The sequence below is a fragment of the Lipotes vexillifer genome, unplaced genomic scaffold, assembly GCF_000442215.2.
Source record: "Lipotes vexillifer unplaced genomic scaffold, Lipotes_vexillifer_v1.1 scaffold1375, whole genome shotgun sequence".
Taxonomy (NCBI): Eukaryota; Metazoa; Chordata; class Mammalia; order Artiodactyla; family Lipotidae; genus Lipotes; species Lipotes vexillifer.
This window is the reverse complement of record NW_006773119.1, coordinates 29,520-49,882: the sequence shown is the minus strand read 5'-3', so window position 1 is coordinate 49,882 and position 20,363 is coordinate 29,520. Positions and strand designations below refer to the sequence as shown.

At 46.0% G+C, this 20,363-nt stretch overlaps 1 protein-coding gene across 1 annotated transcript in view; it reads right to left on the bottom strand.

The window, feature by feature from the left end:
* The window catches only part of BEND5 (BEN domain containing 5), a 47,450-nt gene extending 46,501 nt beyond the window's left edge, over positions 1-949 (bottom strand). Inside the window, exon 1 of the mRNA XM_007448021.1 lies at positions 724-949. Within this exon, the coding sequence (XP_007448083.1) occupies positions 724-949 (226 nt within the window). The remainder of the gene's footprint in view (positions 1-723) is intronic.
* Between the last annotated feature and the right edge of the window lie 19,414 nt (positions 950-20,363).

Sequence of the window (20,363 nt, the reverse complement as noted above, 5' to 3'; positions counted from 1 at the left end):
CAGGAATGGGAGGTCTGGTCTTATCCTGACCTAGAAACTCTTTCCTGGCCCTCATCTCTCACTCAGAGAGCCTTCTGGGAGATTCAAAAGGGGTGTGGAGTCTGAGGGATGCTAAGTGCCACTACTGCTTTACCTCTGCCACCTAACCAGGGAGGGGCAGGAGAGAGTGGCACCCAGCACCCAGTGATCAAGGCCTCTTCATCCTGTCCAGTGACGGCCCGAATGAGGCAAGGATGTCACAGCTTCCCTCTGTGAAGAGGGACTCCCACCTGGCAGAGCCTGACAATATCAAGCCTTGCCTCTCACTCCCAGGCGGTACTAAGGGCCTTAAAGGGAGAGACAGACAGCTAGAGAAACTTGAGGAGACAGAAGGAGCAGAGAGGGAAGGAACTGAGAGAGAGGTAAAGGTGAGAGACAGAGAAATGAACGTACAAACAGGCGGGGAGAGAACAGGAAAGTGAGGGAGCCGAGAAGAGACAGAAACAGAAAGAGTAGGACAGACACAGAGAGATGGAGACAGACTGACAGCGCGGGAGGTGTCGGGGAAGCGGGGAAGACAAAGGGGACCATCTCGTATTTTTAACTGGTCTGGCCTTCTAGAGACACCCCGTCCCCTAAAGAAAAGCCTACGGGACAGGAGAAGGGGGCCGGAACAAGCAGCGGCTTCCCCCGGCCCCCTCCCCGGCTCCCGGCCCCCGAGTCCCTCCCGGACCGCTCGCTCACCTGCCAGCGCCAAGATCTGGGCCTTGTGGAGCAGCAGCGCGCCCCAGTCGCGGGGGGCGCGCGGGGGGCTCTCGGGCCCGGCGCCCAGTTCTTCCGGGCCCCGGTACACGGCGTACACCTTCTGGTTGTCAAAATCCAGCCGCGAGCGGGGGCTGAAGTCGCGCACGCACGACACGGGCAGCGCGTAGCAGACGTTGTCCTCCAGGAACCGCACAAAGGCGTACATGGTGGGCGCCGGGGGCGGGCCCCGGTCGGCCGGTCAGCCCGCGGGGCGGGCGCGGAGGTGGGGAGCCGGCGGGGGGCGCGAGCCGCGCGGCCGGGCCGGGGGGCGGGGGCGGCTCCCGGGACCCGGGCTCCCCCCGCTGTTATTGTTCCTGAAAGCACCGCTCTGCCAATCGGCTGCTCTCGCCTGGGCGCGGAACCTGGAGGGAGGGGGGCGGGGGGCGGAGGAGGGGGTTTGGAAGCGCACCGCCACTCGCGAAGTCAGACCCGAGCAATCACAGCCGGAGCGCGATTCGCCGAGGAAGGGGAAAGGGCAGAGACGCTAAATCGCGATAATGATAATAACAATAGCCTTGCAGGAAAAAAATGCATTGACTAATATTCAAAGTCGCGCCGCGTGCAGGATTTGTGGCTTCAACGGTCGCACTACAACACAAATTGCATTGCAACAAAACTGCACTGCACAGGAGAGGAGTGTGAGAGAATAAATGCAGGGCAGGGGGCAATCTTGTTTGGAATCCTAAGTGTAAACTTGCACTTGCAAGAGAGTAGAATTTTGGAGTGTATCAAATAATTGAAACCGCTCCTCTCAACCCCTTTAGTTCATTGGTTTTTTCTTTCTGGCAAAAACCGCCAGCTCCCCTGTGGGGAGGGTCAGTCAGCCAGAAATGTTCCCCCTGTGCTGCCAAACTAGTTCTGACCAGAAACTGGGGCTTATCTGGGATTTCCAGTTGGACCAGCTGGCTGGGGCAGTGGAGTGTTTGTCAAGGGCCCCTCTCAGCTGGAGGAAGCAGGGTAGCTTTTCTCCCCTGTCGTCTTCCTCCAGTGAAGGACCCCTCCACAGAATGCCTGTCACTGAACTGGGACCAGTTGGAATGAGCAGGGAGAGGAGGGGTGGTCGTGGTCGGAAGAAGGCAAACCCAGGGCTAGCTGGGCATTTCTGGAGCACCTCGAGGAGTTCTGACTGGGCTATGTGTCATAGGAACCCCATCCTACATTAGAGGGGGTCAGCATCCTTGCACTGACGCCTCTGAGAGGGTGGGCTTTGTATCAGATATGACTACTTATATTCCTGGCACCTGATAGGGGCTCAGTGAATTTGGGGTGAAAAATAATAATAAATAAACATCCACATTCAGTCCACCCATACTTTTATTCAAGCGACCAATATACACTTGGGTATGCGCTACATGCCAGATTCTGGGCTAAGGGCTGGTGATAGAGAGATGAACAGACAGCACAAAAACCTGGATCTCTTGTGGTGTAAGACAGTGTACCAGAACTTGAGTCTCAATTTTGGATTCCTGTGCCCAAATTAGGTTACTATATGAATAACACACCTTCTCTGTCCTGGAAACCCTTACAATCTGGTCTGAAAGTATTAAAAAAGTGTAAGTAAGTAATTATGTTATGGTGAGAAAAGTGTTCTCATAGAGGAATGCTGAATTGAGGTGGCAGGCTGAATTAAATGTTATATTTTTTTAAAAATTCATTTTAACGAACTCAACCTGTAAGAAAAAGACAAAATAAATGTGCCAAAATGTCGTTTCTTAGTAGTGGTGGGCGATTTTATTTTCCTTTGTGTGTTTATGTAACTATTTTCCACAATAAGCAGGGATTACTTTATAGTCAGAAAGCATTACACGTTATTTTTTTTAAAAAGCGCTGGGCTCACATTTCAGATCAGCTACACTAATGATTAAGTAGATAAACCAAAAACCTCCAGATTATTTCACTGTGATTTGGGGAGTACATTATACAGGTGAGGGCCATCAACATGCAGCTCCCAGATCCAAATGTACAGGTCAGATCTAGTTCCCTTAAACTTAGCCTCTGGCATAAATGCAGTGACAGCCAGTTATGAACACATGTTGTCCTGATACAGATGTTGAGCCTTTGTTGCCCCACATACTTGCGGAAAAAAAGAGGAGCCACACTGAACTGTTCCAGCAGGTTTATCTTCATGATTATGATTTCTTTGGACTGATCTTACATGAGTTTTTATTTTAAGAATACGTTCCTACGGTGGTCAAGGGGAAGTAATGTGTAGCAAGACTTCTGATAATTCGCAAGATGAGTCGTGCAGAGCTGGCCATATTTAATGAAATACCATGAAGCTCCAAACTATGTTTGCGAAATAATTTCAAGTAGCACCATGGCCAACCTCCTAGCCCATCTAAATGAGAGTGACCTCAAAATACATTACCAACCTCATCTCTGCCACCTTCCTGCACACAGTACACTCCAGAAACATTACACTATTTGACATTTCCCGAGAGAGCATGTTTTATCAGGTCTCAAGCCTTTGTGCTTGGTTCTGCCCTCATCCTGGGAAGTTCTTCCTCCTGGAGTGCACAGTGACCTCAGCCTCCCCTGAAGGCCAGCTCAGATGTCACCTCCTCTCTGAAGCTTCCCCAACCAGCCTCTCTCCTCAAGCACAGGCAGTTTCTTTCTACTATTTTGTCCCAGCACCTTTTATCTTCCCTCATTAGAATGAGCTCTTTGAGGGGGGACAAAAAAGCCATGTAACCTCAGCATCCCAGGATCCTAGCACAGGGCTGGGGAGAAAATGCTTATAAAACAAATGCATTAAAGAAAGACACAGCGTGAATAACAAACCTCTTGCGTGGTTTTTCTGAACATTTGTCCCTTCTTTTCAGAGCTGGGGCTGAATCCCAGCTCTGTCTTTCCCATTCCTGGTGATCAAAGCGCAGATCACTGAGTCTACTTCTTGTGAGACAGACACATCCATGAACATATTAAGTATCACTGCACCCTCAGGTTCAAACAAATTCCCCATCCAAGTCAGTGTAAATCGTTCTCATAAGGGGGCAGTTCCATTTTCCAAGAACCCAGAAAGAAGCAAAGAACAAATAATGACGTGGATGCCAACAGAGTAAACACGGACTCAATTCACTTTGCATGTAGGTGCACAGAATGGATTCTAGAGAAGCAATGGCATGTTAAAGATGCTCAAAGAGACACACTTCAGCAGCCTAAGGGCAACGGAAAGACACCCAGAGTTCCTGCTTTCTGTGTGTATCACACAGTCAGTCTTTTAACACAGCTCCTAGAGAACCTACTAAGTGTGCCTCCTCTGTCCTAGTGAAAACCAAAGTCAAAGTACCTCTTTGATCCAGAGACTGTTGCCCCAGGCTTTACACATACCAGAAACTAAAGCTGTTGATGGATGATTCATTGATTGGCACACAAAGACAGTTCAAAAGTACAGATTTCATACTTAAAGAGGTGGCTAAAGATGTCAGGTTCAACCAAATCACAGTTGAATCCCCTCTTCAATATCCCTGCCAAGTGTTCCTCCAGATGCTTCTTATATAGTTCTGATGTTAGGAAGTTTGCCAGCACGCCTTATCTTTGGGACACTACTGACTGTTAGCAAGGTCTTTCATACTTACACTGAGGAAGAAGCTTTCACCTTGTAGCTGTCGTACTAGGTTCACCACCAAGAGTCTCATGCCAGCCCATCAGATATGGAAGAACTGGGGATCCTATCTCTTTAGGATCTTGTTTGTCTTCTGCCCAGACCTCTTCACTTCCTTCACCTGTCTCTCCTCATATGACCTGGTTTCAGTGATGATCATTGTGATATCTACTTTTCCTCCAAAGTTTACTTACAAACCAAGCATGCCAGGCAACAAATATATATGATTTCAATTAATTTCACACTGAACCCTTGAAGTGGGTATTATAAACCCCATTATAGAGTTAAGAAAATTAACAAAGCAGTCTGGCTCTGGGGAATCCTGGAAGGCCTGTGGTCATATTTGCATTTTAGACATTTTAGACTAGAAGCAGTGTGGGGTAAGGATTGGGGGGAAGCATGACTGGGGAGTGGGAGGCCTGTGATGAGGTTGACTGTCCTCTCCCTGCCCCTCCCCTAACTCCCTCTTTCTACCAGCCAGATGTACTTTGCCTCTTGTCCAGGTCATTTTAATGGAGCAGAAAATGTACACATATGGGGCAGGTTTGCAACTGTGTCTGCATTGCACTTTCCTGTTGAGTTTTGCAGAGCCTTGGGTTAATGTCAAGCTCCTTCAGCTTAGCCAGCTAAAGCATGATCAGGGGCAGCAGGGGGACTTATGTTTCATATTACTGCATGGAATTCTCAGTGTACTTTGTAAAACTATTTTAAGGAGACCTGGTTTCTGTGAGTTTTTAAAGCAACTGGAGCGTGTCTTTTCAACCTCTCTGCTAATGATTGACCACATTTTTTCATGATTTTGCCTTTTTTCCCTGTGATATTTAATTTGACTTTTTAAGTATTTGCTTTTTAAATTTTTTATTTATTTATTTTTTATTCTGCCCAGAAAAGCAACTTGCTGTGCTATGAGCTCAGGGCTATTGTCTTCTCAGGCTGATTCAAGGAAGGAATGTTGATACATGGCCAGGAGGATCTGGGACTGTTGGGAGGCCCATGCTGGGCATTACCCTGAGCTGCTACTATCACCCAAAGGCAGTGGCATCAACCCAGTATATCTGTGTGAACTCCTGATAATGAAATCTGGTTGATTCTGGTGGTGGGGTTTTGGGCAGGGGAGAAGAGGGCAGGAGACAGGGGGAAGGAAGAGAGGAGTTGCTCCTTGAGTACAACCTCAAAGCCCAGTGAACACTGCCTGGAGTTAGAGGGAATGCCAACTTGTCATGTAGGCAACCACCTGGAGGGCCAAAGGAATATGGGCTTTGGGATCAGACCAAGGATTAAATCCTGACTTTGCCACATTTTTGCTGTAACTTTGGGCAAGACACTTTGCCTCCCTGAGACTCAGTTTGCTTACGCATAAAATGAGGCTAATGATATGTATCTTCTGAATGTATTATGAGATTTGGGGCAGGAGTTTTTACCCTCTCTGTGTATCAGAACCACCTGGGGAACTTAAAAAAATATCCCACTCCCAGGTCCTATCCCCCAAGATCCTGATTCAATTCGTCTGGGGACGGGACCTGGGAAGTGATTTTTTTTCTTTTTTAATTCCCAGATTATTCTAACATCATCAGACCAGTTGAGCACCTCTGAGTTGGAAGATTTTAAGGTAACATGGCAGTCGCATAAGAATTGCTCAACCGGGGCTTCCCTGGTGGCGCAGTGTTTAAGAATCGCCTGCCAATGCAGGGCACACGGATTCGAGCCCCAGTCCAGGAAGATCCCACATGCCGTGGAGCAACTAAGCCCATGTGCCACAACTATTGAGCCTGCATTCTAGAGCCCGTGAGTCACAACTACCGAGCCCACGTGCCACAAGTACTGAAGCCCACATACCTAGAGCCCGTGCTCCGCAACAAGAGAAGCCACCGTAATGAGAATCCTGCGCACAGCAACGAAGAGTAGCCCCTGCTCAGAACAACTAGAGAAAGGCCACGTGCAGCAACAAAGACCCAACACAACTAAAAATAAAATAAATAAAAATAATTTAAAAAAAGAAAAAAGCATTGCTCAACGAATCCTAGATATTATTTTCAGGGTAAATATACAGGGCTCTGAAATGTCTGTGTAACTTCTCTTGGGCACAATAATTTCTTTGCTTGAAAAATGACATACCAGTGTGAAGTGAAGACAGTATATTGTAGTCTTAGGTCCTATATACAAATACTGGCCTAATAAGTAAGGTTATTTTTACTAAGTGTGGCCATGGACAAGTTGCTTAATCTCTCCAAGCCTCACTTTTTTCATGGAAATATTAATACAGCTTCATAGGGTTGTTATGAGAATTAACATTTTAATAATCCATGTAAAATGCTTGGTACAGTGCCTGACATATAGTGGGTTCTCAGTATATGACAGTTCCTATTACTATTATTATTATCATTATTATTATTATCCCCATGCTGAAAGATGCCTAATAAATGTTTACTGAGTCACATTGAATATAATGAGCTAAGCTATGCTGATAATTATCCAACAAGCACTCCCCAATGCTTCCATGCCAGTGCCATCCCCTTTAAACCAGAGCCTGTGGGCACAGGTGGTAGTCACCAAAGGAGTTCCCAGATCTCACATGTTCAAATGTCTCTGAGGCTACAGGCCTTGCCCAAACCTGCAGCAAACACTTCCAAGATGATGTGTTTGGAGCCATTCATTCTTTCAAGTTGACTTTTTGAGTATTTTCTTAGAAGAAATAAAAACTTGTATGTATTATATAAAATGTAACATGCAGATGCATTTACAGCAATCTGAAGCCTTGTGAACGCCTGATCAAGCAGTCAACACAATGATCAAGGTCAACCAATCAGACCTCTGCTATATTTTGATCTCATGTGGGTCACACTCTGGAGCTGGTTACATGGATGATCTGAATCCAGGCATTTTAGTCTAGGTGTGTGTACTCCACATAAGGAACACAAAGCAAAAGAATTCCCCGTGGTTGAAGACCAAAAGAAACTTATGAATAGAGGAGAAAGAAGAAATGCTGTCACAAGGGAAGAGCATTTGAATTGGTTTTGAAAAAGAAACAAAGAAATTGGCCTACCTGGGACTTCCCTGGTGGCGCACTGGTTAAGAATCCGTCTGCCAATGCAGGGGACACGGGTTCAAGCCCTGCTCCGGGAAGATCCCACATGCTGCGGAGCAACTAAGCCCGTGCGCCACAACTACTGAACCTGCGCTCTGTAGACCACGAGCCACAGCTACTGAGCCCATGTGCCACAACTACTGAAGCCCGCACACCTAGAGCCCATGCTCCACAACAAGAGAAGCCACTGCAATGATAAGCCCGCGCAGCGCAACGAAGAGTAGCCCTCACTCGCCGCAATTAAAGAAAGCCCCCGTGCAGCAACGAAGACCCAACACAGCCAAAAATAAATAAATAAATAACTTAAAAAAAAAAAAACTTAAAAAAAAAAAATTGGGGCTTCCCTGGTGGTGCAGTGCTTGAGAGTCCACCTGCTGGATGCGGGGTACACGGGTTCGTGGCCCCGTCCGGGAAGATCCCACATGCCGCGGAGCAGCTAGGCCCATGAGCCATGGCCGCGGAGCCTGTGCGTCAGGAGCCTGTGCTCTGCGACGGGAGAGGCTGCAACAGTGAGAGGCCCGCGTACCGCAAAAAAAAAAAAAAAAAAAAAAAAATTGGCCTGCCTGGGAAGGATGCAACTTGCCTCAACTATGAATTTCAATTAGGGGACTATTAGTTTTAGAAGCTGCCTCTGGTTTCCCTTATTAAATTAACTCATTCTGTTATTTTTCAGCTGAAATGTCACTTCCCTAGGAAAGGCCTGCCTGTCTTGTTCTTCCCAGCCCCCTCCACAGACTAGCTCAGGAACCTGCTACGTATTTCCACAGCTTCTTATATTTTTCTTCATGGAACTTATCATAGTATATAACATATATTTATTCTATTATTGTCTGTCTCTGCCACTAGATTGAAAGCTCCACCAGAGAAGAGACCCTATCTTTCCTCTTCACCACTGTATCCTAGCACTTAGCCTGTCACAAGGCAGACCCTAAACAAACACTTGTTGAATGAATGCATGTCTGAAACATAGACCCTGGAGAAGAGAGAAGCCCCCAAAGGTGAGGAGGGAGAGGTGTCCCAATGGCCTTGTTTTGTTCCTCTGAGGCTTACCTTTCTCTTGTGAGTGTCTCTCTGTTTCTGGGCTCCCACCATGTCTAGCTGCCATAATCTGGCCCAAAAAACAATAAAACCCCTTTTGTAGTTTTCCCTTAGAGCGACTAGACAGGTTGACATTTTCAAAATGTTTTTCTAAATACAAGGAGAGAAAAAATTGCAAATAATTACAGAAAAATAGTCACATGGACAATCATATATAGTTGACATACGCTGGAACCAACAATAATATAACAGCATCAGGAACCTCAATGACACAGTCTCTGGGCTTCCCAGGACACAAGATGGTGATTTTGCCTCGCCCTACAAGGCTAGACTTTCTTCTTACCCTGCTGTTGGCTGGATGTCATTGACTCTAACTCCTTACTCAGGGGTAACCCTGACTCATTCTAGTCTTCTGATGATTCCAACATGATTTGGGAGGTAACAGGGCAACTTTCCTTCAAAGACCACATGTTAGTTCTCTGGTTACGATCTCTGCTCATCTCAAGCACCCATGGCTCAGAATGTCTGCCCTTCAGAGATCCACAGAGGGCCAGAGTGAACCCCACATTTCCATCCACTCTTAGGCTTTTGTTTGATAACTCTGGGCTGCTATTCTGGATCAGAGGCACACAACGGAACATTCATTCAGGGAATTAAGTCTTCTCAGAAGCTCACAGCAAACCATGAATAATTCTGATTTTCTTAAGAACATATCCTAACCATACCATAAATTCAGTACAAAATCAGAAGAAAGGAATGAAAATGTAACTAACAATTATTGATTTCTGTGATAGGATGTATACTGGCTGCTTTAGACATATCTCCTTTAATATTTTCAGAACACCCATGAGATTTTATATCTCCATTTTTCTGAAGAGGAAACTAAGACTTATAGAGGAGATAGGAGTTGTTTATAGTCATGTGGAAAAGACCTGAACCTCAGGTTCTTGATCCAAAGCCTGGTTTCAAGGGCTGTTTTGATATGGGCCTTGCCTCAGAGTTTCCTGGGCAACAAGGAGCTGAATTGATTGTGGAGTTTAATCCCCACTTCCCTTTCTTAGAGGCTTGAATCCTGACTAGAAATCTGAGAACTAGATCTTAGGGGAAAGTCCAATATCTATCTTAGGGTTCCAAGCATCCCTAAACTGAGTAGCTAATGATTCTGAGAATACTGATGATATGACTACTATGACTACATTATCTGGGGTTTCTGAAACCATGGTTACTTACTCCAGAGACGCTGAATTTTTCAAGAACTCTGAGGTTTCTAACTGCTCAAGCAGATTTCTATATACTTTTTTTTTTTTGCGGTACGCAGGTCTCTCCCTGCTGTGGCCTCTCCCGTTGCAGAGCACAGGCTCCGGGCACGCAGGCTCAGCGGCCATGGCTCACGGGCCCAGCCCCTCCGCGGCATGTGGGATCTTCCCGGACCGGGGCATGAACCCGTGTCCCCTGCATCAGCAGGCGGACTCTCAACCACTGCGCCACCAGGGAAGCCCGATTTCTATATTCTTACACTCTGTTGATGGCCAGGGACAACCTGGGGATTACCTGTTACTGCATGGTCTGGAGGGAGCCTCTTCTGAGCCAGAACAAAGGAGCATCAGAGAGCTCCAGTGAGAGAAATCTCTGTGAGAAGTGTCACTCCCACCCCATTCTTACCCTGCTATCACTTGGAGGAATAAGAACAAGAATAGGAATAATAGCCATCAACTTTTGTGGAATGTTTTGTGGAAGGCTTTACATACATTTCTCATTTAATCCTCAAAGCAATCCTGGGTGGCAGGTACTATTAGTATCAGCCTCATTTTAGAGTTAAAGAAACCAAGGCATAGGGATATTAGGTAACTTGCCCAAGGTCACACAGGAGTAAATGCTGGAGCCAGATTTCAGACTCAGACTACCTGACTCTAGAGGCCCAACTACGGACTTCTACCCCAGTTCTGGCTCCCTCTGAGTCTGACTCTTGCCCCACTGAGGGTGATTTGTGCCTTTCTAGCTAGAATGGGGAGATGACGGATCATCCATCCTCAGAAGGTCATATGCTGGTTTTCTAGGGATGTCCAGACCACTTTGATTGGTCCAGGTGAGACCCTGGCAGGCACTATCTCAAAAAACATTCTGGAGTTCATTAATATTTTCATAGTATGTTGTAGTGGATGGGAGTGTACTAGATTCAATCTGCAGTATAAGGACAGCTTTCTTTTATTTACTCAAAATCAGTTTCCTTATTTAGTACCACAATAGGGCCACCTATTATGCCAACCAAAAAAAAAAAGCTCTTGACCTCTAAGTTTTTCTATTATAATGGAAAATGACTCACATATACAACATGCCACACATTTTGTTGTTGTTGTTGTTGATAGTTTTTTTCATATATTACTTTAGTGCTGGTGGTGGGTGAATTGATGTATAGGGTATCAAAACCCCACCTCCCCTCCTTTACTATCAGGCACACCTTTATTATCATGGAAAATAAATGGCTAGAACAGAGGAAAAAGAGATAAAGGTGAGGCATTTTTTTCCCCTAAAATACAGGATAGACAGAAGCAAGACACACCAGGGTATGTGAGACTCTGGATGAAGTGGCCAGAGAGTTTAACTCAACTGGTAGGCAGAGTAAGTCACTGGACAGGCCGCGCCTCTCCACCCTGCTAATGCATCCTGCCACTTTGCCGGGCTGTCAAAGGGTCTCCAGTCTTTGAGCTCTGCTTCTGGCTTCGGGACCCACGGTGGAGAGGCAGCCCAGCACAGAAGCGGGTATGAGGCCATAGGAAAAATGAAATGTGCATAGGCTTTAGACCCAGATTTGGGTTCAATTATTGCTCCATCACCGTGGGCAAATTTCTGTCAGGTTTTTCAACTGTCAAATAGAGTCTTATAAGGCTGTCATGGGGTCTAACAGACTACGCGTGTAAAGTGCCTGGCAGGCTCAGTGCCTCACACACAGTAGGTTCCATGAAAACCAGTTGTCTTTTTTATTCTCATCTTCCGAGAGAGTCTCTGTTACCTCTTCCTCTTAGGAGGTCACAGGGTAATGACAGGATGGATTGCCAGAAGCCAGGTATTTTGGTACAAAGTATCTTCCCCTCCCTCTTCCCAAAGACTGGGCAGTCTTACTGCAGAGATGCCACCCACCATCCTCTTCCTGGCCAACGCTGGGGCAGTATGCCATGTTTAAGATAGCTGGGACCTTAATAAGATTGGTACGTTTATCTTACAGAGTTTCAGGACTTAGCTGAGTTTGGGGTTTTATTGTCTGCTTTTAAAATTATGTTCAGCTTTTGTACATTTAAAACATGCCTTTGAAATTGTGAAACACAGTGTTCTCAATCATAAAAAAGGATGAATTATGTTATGCTTTTCTGTTCCCATTTCTGGGTTCTTTTTTTGTCTCCTTATATGAATTTTTCTGTGATGTCCTGTCTTATGTCCTAACTCATCTGGAATACTAGCTGTGAAATTCTGGGCAAGATTCTTAACTCCTGTAAGACTGCCTCTCTCATTCATTCATTCATCAACTAATGACTATTTGTTGAGGGTTCATTATATGCCAGAAGCTTTTCTTAATACTTGGGAAACAGCAGAGAACCACACAGTTTTCTTATCTATAAAATGGGAAACTACACTTTTAGGATTGTTGAGAAAAGCAAACGAGATAATATATGTAAAAGAGAGGAAGGGGCAAAGAAAAGGACTGAAATTTATTGAGATTCCTGCTCTGTCCCTGCTAATGCTAGGTGCTTCACATGCAGTGCTCATAATAACCTTAGAGATGCATCAGCTGAGGTTCAGAGAGGGAAAGTGAGGGCTCAAGTTACACCCTGGAGTCAAACCTAGGATGAAGTTCCCACTCTGCTCTGTTGCTTCCTGTGGTCCCTGGCGTACTACTTGTCATTTGGTAGGTGCGTTAACTCCCTTACCAATTCCATGTAGAATCTGGGAGGCCGTACTCTTCCTCCTGCTAGCTGATACATCTGATAGCACCAACTGTGATTTGGGTAGAGTAAGGGGTACTTGAATGAAAAATCCAAACCCTGTCCCCTACTTCCTTAGGGGACAAGATGCAAAGAAAACTCATGAAAGGCAGCGGTGTAGGGGGACATATACATTAAGGCTATAAATGTAAATTTGCTGTTGGAACATGCGAACAGTTATTAGTAACTCCAAGTCACCAGGGGAAGGACTCTGTGGTCCTCAGGCATCCAGACTCATTGGCGTAGGAGACAGCTGGGACATGGACTCTTGGCAAGAGAAACATTCTTTTTCCCAAGCCAACCCATCTCTGCTGCTGTGATTTTAAAGATGAAATGATCAAAACTCTATCTCTCTGACTCTTACCCCGCCCCAAGTGGAGGCAGATCTCAGTTGCACAAACAACGAGGTACATTTTTCCACTTGAGATGTTCAATGTCCAAGGAAGAAAGCATCTTCCAGGAAATGTTCACTTAGGGCCTGCACACTTTCAAGAGGCTGAAAGCAGCGTAGGAAATGAAATTACCCTGCTTACACTTGGCAAAGGGGCTGCAAAACTGCCCCAAGCTAAACAAGTTGGACATATGCACCATTTTTTCTTCCATCTCTCTGTTTGGACAGGTCACAGCAAGAGCACAAAACAGATTTACCAACATAGGAGCCAGATAAGCACTGTCAACATGGTTTTAATTTTTTGAGCAAATCCTTATCTCTAGTATTATGAAAAGGAACGGCCATGCCAGATGGTGCTTGTTGCCGCTGAGAAAACCTGTGAGGGTTACCAGAATGAAAAGGTAGACATGGGGGAAGCAAAGAAGAGCTCTGCATGCAAAGAAAGGGAAAAGAAAAAAGTCTTTTCCTTGGCATAAAGAAATTTCATCCTGAAGGTTCTTTTTTTTTTCTTGGCAGAGTAATAAATACCTTAAAATAGCGTTATAAGATGGAAACAGAATCTATAGAAGCAGGAAACCAAGAATAGTGACTTCAGAGAACTTATAGCCCAAACCTCCCATTATAGAAATGATTAAACTGAAGACAGAGGACAATAATTTACCCAAAGTCAAAAAGTTTTTCTTTGACTAAATCAGTCCTGGAACCCAGCTTCTGGTGGGCCTTTCCTCTGTCCTGTATTGCCATGCTCTCTCTTTTGCGGTACGCGGGCCTCCCACTGTTGTGGCCTCTCCCGTTGCAGAGCAACAGGCTCTGGACGCGCAGGCTCAGCGGCCATGGCTAACAGTCCCAGCTGCTCCGCGGCATGTGGGATCTTCCCAAACCGGGGCACGAACCCGTGTCCACTGCATCGGCAGGCGGACTCTCAACCACTGCGCGATCAGGGAAGCCCCGCCATGCTCTCTCTTGATTACAGCGTTAAGTCTTCAGAAGAAGGTGCTCTCATCCATGCCTATGGCATTAGCTTACCTACTCCTAGAGAACCATACATAATTCATCATTTTCAAGGATTAGCATCAAGAAGAAGCCTCTCCTAGTTGGGGAGGGGATGTCCGCTGTCACTTCCATCTGCCCTCTCTGTACTACCCTGTACTCCCCCACCCCCATCAATGGGACTCTCCAACACTCTGGCCAAAGCATGAACCCAACCCATTTTGGGGGGGTTGCCCTAAGCATAGCTGATGCAGTCTGGACTCCTAAAGAGGCTTGACTGAAACAAAGAGGAAAGAAAAGGCAGCAGAATGTAGTACAGTGATCTGAGCTTTGAAATCAGATAAACCTGAGCTCGAATCCCTGCTCCACAGCCCATTAGCTGTGCAGATCTGAGCAACTCACTTGACTTCTCTGAAGTTTGGTTTCCTTATCTGTGGTGTAGGTTGATTTACCTCCCAGGGTACTTGATAGATACAATTAAATAAGAGAGCATACAGAAAGCATCCAACCCAGATCTTTGCACACAGTGGACACTGGTGTAAAGAAAGCATTAAACAATCTGATTTAGAAAGCACAGGTGTACAGCCAAAACTCAAAAAATATTTCCTGGACCACTTTCTTTGAGCCAGATGCTGTGCTAAGTGTTGTGACAGAGACAAACAAGACATGGGCCTTACCCTGCAGGAAATAATTTTTTCCTCAGTGTTATGGGTTGAATTGTGTCCCCCGCCAAAATCTACGTTAAAGTCCTAACCCCTCATATCTGTGAACGTGACTTTATTTGGAAATAGGGTGTCTGTGAAATCAAGTTAAAACGAGGTCATTAAGGCGTGTCCAATCCAATATGACTGATGTCCTTCCAAGAAAAGAAAAATGATATGTGAAGACAGAGACACATAGGGATAATGCCATGTGACTACAGAGCAGAGATTGGAGTGATGCAGCTGTAAGCTAAGGAAGCCCAAAGGATGACGGCCACCACCAGAAACTAGGAAGAAGCAGAAACAGAGCCTCAGAGTGAGCATGGCTCTGCTGACACCTTGATTTTGGACTTCTAGCCTCCAGAACAGGGAGAGAATAAATTTCTATTGTTTTAAGCCACCCAGTTTGTGGCACTTTGTTTTGGCAGCCTTAGGAAACGAATACAATTGAGGAGACATACAAGGGGGCCAATTCAATAATTGCAACAGAAGAAGTGGAATAACATTTATTGAGCTCCCTGTGCTGAGCCTGTTACATTTATTCAATTATGTAATCTTGGTTAAGCCAGGAAGGAAGGCTTCTTGTGAGGCCCAGTGCTAATGGAGGCCCAGTGTCTATGTGGAGGTAGATTGTCCAAGGAAATGGACAGCCTGTGGCTGCCTGACTATTCCCTATAGTTGGAGTTGACACCTAAAGGATGGCTAGAAGCTCTGCAGGTATGAGAGGGTAGGGAGGGGAGACACAATTTGGGCTAGAGAGCCCAGCGTGTGCACAAGCACAGAAGTGTGAGCTAGTTTTGGAACTTTCAGGAAACTACAAATATTTAAGCACTGCTTGGAGCACAGTGCCATTTATCTGCCTTCTAGACTTTCTTCTCCACTTTGATATCCCACAGACACCTCTTATTCAAAATGTCCCAAACTGAATGAGACCCTTCTTTCGACCCCCATTCATACCTCCTCCTACCTGTTCTCCCTCCTACCTTCCCTGATCTGGTAAATCGTCCACTTACCCACCCATCCAGCCTGGCTAGACGTCTCAGCGTGCCTGCATACTCAACCCGTGGAAATTGACTTCCCTCTTGTTCCAGATTTACACAGTCATTTCTGAGCTTTACTGCCTCTGGTTCCGATGGGATCTCACTTGGCACAAGCTCCCAACTCTCCAGCTGTGTCTCCCAGCCGTATTCCTTCCAGCCAAGCCTCTCTGCCAGATAATTGATGATCTGCAGACAAGTTCTTAATTGCAACGGGGGAGCACATATTTCAAGAAACTTTGTGATAAAGCAAAGGATCCTTCTTATAACATGAAGGACATTTCTCTCACAACCCCCCCCCACTCCCCCAGTTTATCATTTCATCTGGATTTTCATTTCACATATTAAATCCAAAAGTCTCTTACAGCAGGATCCCCAAAACAAAAGAACAAAAACCTGCCCAAGGGACAGATGGTATCATCCTGAGGTGCAGCCACGTCAGGTGCTTCCCAAGATGCTCTTCTTTCTAAGTCCAGCCCCTTTGGCCCTTAGACTCAAGACTGGGCACTTACTGGGGGAAAAGAAATTTTGACTCCTGGCAAGAAAGGGAAGGACATGTGGATTTATTAAGAATCTAATACATGCGTGGCTCTTTTATTTATGTTCTCTCATTTTCCTCTTCATGATAGCCCCATGAACTGCTACCCATTGTATAAATAAGAGAGTTCAGCACCTTACCCAAGCTAGTGGCAGCTTGTAAGGGAGATGACTAACATTGAAGGGGTGCCTGAATGAATCATAATGAGATTGTTGTCTCTAAGCACACCCTTTCAGGTTGTCTGGGTTATCCGGTCAGCTCTATTGCCTTTTCAAAGTAGACATGAAGTCCTAAGTCAAAGAGTAGGCCTTCTGCCCTATGCTAATTCCCCAAGTGGGTGGGCAAGATGCTGCGGTGGAAACTTTTCTGTTTGCTGCTGCCTTGGGGCTCTGCCCTCCTGCTGGGAGTCAGTGTTAGGTGCTGCCGTGGGAGGGGTGAATCCAGCCACATGGGTCCTTGGAGAGGAAGCACCTTGGCTCAGATCTGAAATCGAACGTCCTCTAGGGAGTTTGAAAAGGTGGTTTTTGTTTACTTCATAATGGCCCAGCTGTTCCAGAAAGAGGAAGCACAACAACATTTTTAGAATAGTTAGTGGGGTGCGACAGAACCCAAAGACTGTACCCACAGAAACCCTTCCCCTGCTCATTTGTTCCAGAAAACACTCAGTGTTCACAGAGCAAGTGCTGTGCTCTGTGCTGGATCTCCGACCTCTCCCTCTTGGAGGGCCCCTTCCTATCTGTGCTTGCACATGCTCAAGTCTTTCCCAGCCTCAAAACATGACCTGCGCCACCTCAAAACCCTTGCTCATCCTTGCCTCACCTTTCATTTCTTCCTTCTCACTTCCTCTTCACAAGCACAACTTTTTGAAAACAAGTGCAGTCCACACTTATTATCAGCATTTACTCACCTCCCATTCACCCCTCAGCCCCCCTGCAGTCTGACCTACACCTGTATTGGACCTGCTCTCCAAGGTTACCAGTGACCTACTGAATTCAACATCACGGAATTCCTACATTTGGTCTCCACAGCGTTCACACTGCTGGCCTTGTCTTCTTCCAGAAATGTTTTGCTCCCCTTCACTTCAGTTGTCTTGACTTTCTTCCTGCCTCCTCTTATGTAACCCTCAATCTCCATGGTAGGCTCCTCTTCTTTGACCCACATTTTAGATGTCAGTATTTCTCAGAATTTTGCCCTACAATTCTGGTCTTCTCATTTTGTGTACTCACACACTTAGAGCAGACAGACTCCTCCCCTGAGCTCCTGTCACATATGCATACGGCTGCTTACTAGACATCTGGACTTTGAGGTCTAAATGGTATCTCAAATATTCCAAACCCATCTCTTCATGAAGACCGAGGTCGTGTGTGGCTTGTCCACTTGTGTATCTCTAACTCTTAGCACAGTACCTGCAACAAGGAAATTCCTTAATCAAAATGGACAGGGATGATGAGTTCACAAAAACTGGTGAGTCAGGTGAGCTCCTGTCCTTAAGGAGCTCCCAGTCTTGAAACAGGAGACTCTAATATGTGAATTAGTGCTGTCTTGGAGGAAAGCACTAGAGGCTGTGGGGATCTGGAGTATCCATTTTTCTTACAGCTTCCAGATATACAGAGTTGGGCACGGCCAGGACCAGAGGAGTCCTTGAGTACATGTTCCCAGAATCCTTTGGCACAGTTTGGCAGGGCAGCTAAGTAGAGCAGACACTGTGGTAATGAGCCCAAAGGCCTGATGTCAAAGGCCTCAACTGGAAAATTTTCTCAGCTCCATAACCATAGACAGAGCAGCAATCTTAGCACAGACTAGGTCCTGATATTACTCACATGATGAGCCCTGATCTTGGCATAGATCCTGACACTATCCAACCATGTGATAAATATAGCATCTTTCATAAGAACAGGTAAGGTGCCTTCAGGCAACACATTCTGACACAAGGAAGGCAGAACCCAAAGCATGTGTCCTGCCTAGGGGGTTAATGACATAAACATCCATTTCACATCCTAAGAAGAGAAATAGAATTACCGAGTCTTAAAGAGTTAAAGCTGGAAGGCATTATGCCCCCTTACATCACCTTTCATAGCACAGAGAATGGGAATTCAGTTCACTGTATATAGGAGTACAAATGTTAACATTTCATAACTAGCTTTAGATGCAAAAGCCCTTATTCCCACTTCCGAGTCTTCCCCAATTAATTTTATCAAAGCATAACTGACTTTTGACTCAGAAACATCAAAGTAAAGATTTCTTCTGGCCTCCAGGCCTCTGGCTGGCCCTCTCTGAGAAACCCTTCTCCACCAGCCAGAGTGATCTATTTAAAGCATAAAGCGGGCCAGGTTTCTCTCCTGCCTAACACCCTTCAGTAGCTCCCCCTCACCTTCAGGATGGAGTCCAGGTTCCTTGTCTCCAGTTTCAGCAGAGCCCTGCCTTATCTCTTGCCTCTCCTCACATTCCACTTTATTCCATGCTGTCTTATGCTTATGTTAAAGTTGTGCCTCTTTCCAGAATGGATTGCTCACCAATCTTTGCTTGCTTAACTCTTTCTTAACCTTTGAGATCCACCTTAGCCACTATCTCTTCCAGGGAGCCTTCCCAGAACTCTTAGGCTGGGTCACTGCCCCCTCGCCCTGTCCCATCACTAGGCCTCCTCCATGATGTCATTTAGAACCTTTGATAGGGTCATCTTATTTATGAGTCTGCATCTCCAGCGTTCTGGGCTTCTGAAGGACAGGAGCTGCATCTTTATCATTCCCCTCCTCTCAGTGCCTGCCACAGGACCTGGCACAATGGAAGCTCTTGGTGAATTTTGACGGAAAAGAAAAGCAATGCCGCGATTAACACTCACTGAGAATTAACTGTGTGCTAGGCGCGAGGTGCTTCACACTTCATTCTCCTAATAGCACTGGGACCACTCAGCACGCTTAAAAAAGCCCACTGCACCCAGAGTGGTGATTGCCAGTATCCTGTAGGAGCTCCAGTAATACCCAGAGACTGTCTCTTGGCCCTGTCCCTGGCCCAACCCTCCATTCCAACCTATGGCCTCTGGACTCATGTCCACTTCATGCCTCACACCTGGACTTGCCTCTCTGCTTGGCCCCTTGGGTGAGATCCAGGGTCAAAGTCTTTGTCTGTCTTTCTGTCTCACTTCCACCTCAGACACTGGCTCTCATCCTCAGGATCAAGTTCTGCAGCTTGTATACCTAACCTTTTCCACCCCAGGAGGCAGCCAAGGCTCCAGACCCTCAGTCCCAACCCAGCATTCCAGGTCCTTGATTACACGAGAGGAAAGAGTAGATCAAAGTAGGACTGATTGCACCACTGTTACAAGGACAACAAGGAAGTTCAGTCAACTTATGTGCCCAAGGCTACATGGCCTGGCTTCTGCCCAATGCCAAGACAAGACCCAGACAGAGTATCTTCTCTTGTTTGGAGGGCACACTCCTTCTCCCTTAAAACAACCCCTCCTTTAGCCCTTTGAAGGCCTGCCTACTTATATATTTCACACCTTGGTTATGAGATGTCCAGGCAGGAGCTGAACCTATCACCATCCTCCAGGGGCCAGCCTGGCATAGAGAAGCGCCTTGGGGAAGGCATGGTAAAGGGATGAATGCGTGTCAAGCTCAAGCTCCCACTAATCTCCCTCTGGCTACAGTGGATGTTTTGCCTTCCCTCACTTCGGTTTCCAAAGGTACTTGGAATCCTCCTTTGCATTTGGTTTGGTACCCAGGAAACAAAGCTATCATAAGCATTTTCTAGTCAATTTTTCTGTGTAATTGATACTAAATCCTTCTGTAAAGAAACACACACCCTCAACAACCTAAGGAAAGCTAGTTATGGTTTAATGGCTTAAATAAAGGAATTGTGCAATTCTGGGGAAAGTACCAATCTCTACATTATCCCTTCTGTCCTGAGAACACCACCCTCTCAGGTAAAATTTTCTAAGGCTGTGAAAAGAGAAACTGCTTTGGAGTTAGATAAAATTGGGCTAAAATCCTCACTTTGCCTCTTAGGGCCTGTGGACCTTGGGAAGAAACCTGAGAGTCACCCTATGCTCTACCCTCTTCCTTACTCACTTCAGCCAATCTGTCAAAAAGTCCTGCCAGTTTCACCTTCTAAATGGTTTTTCTCCAATCGCTGCTTCAATCATGAACTAGTTGGATGATTAAGCACTTAGGCTCTGGAGTGAGACTGTCTGGACTTGAATCCCAGTTTTCTTTGGTGATTT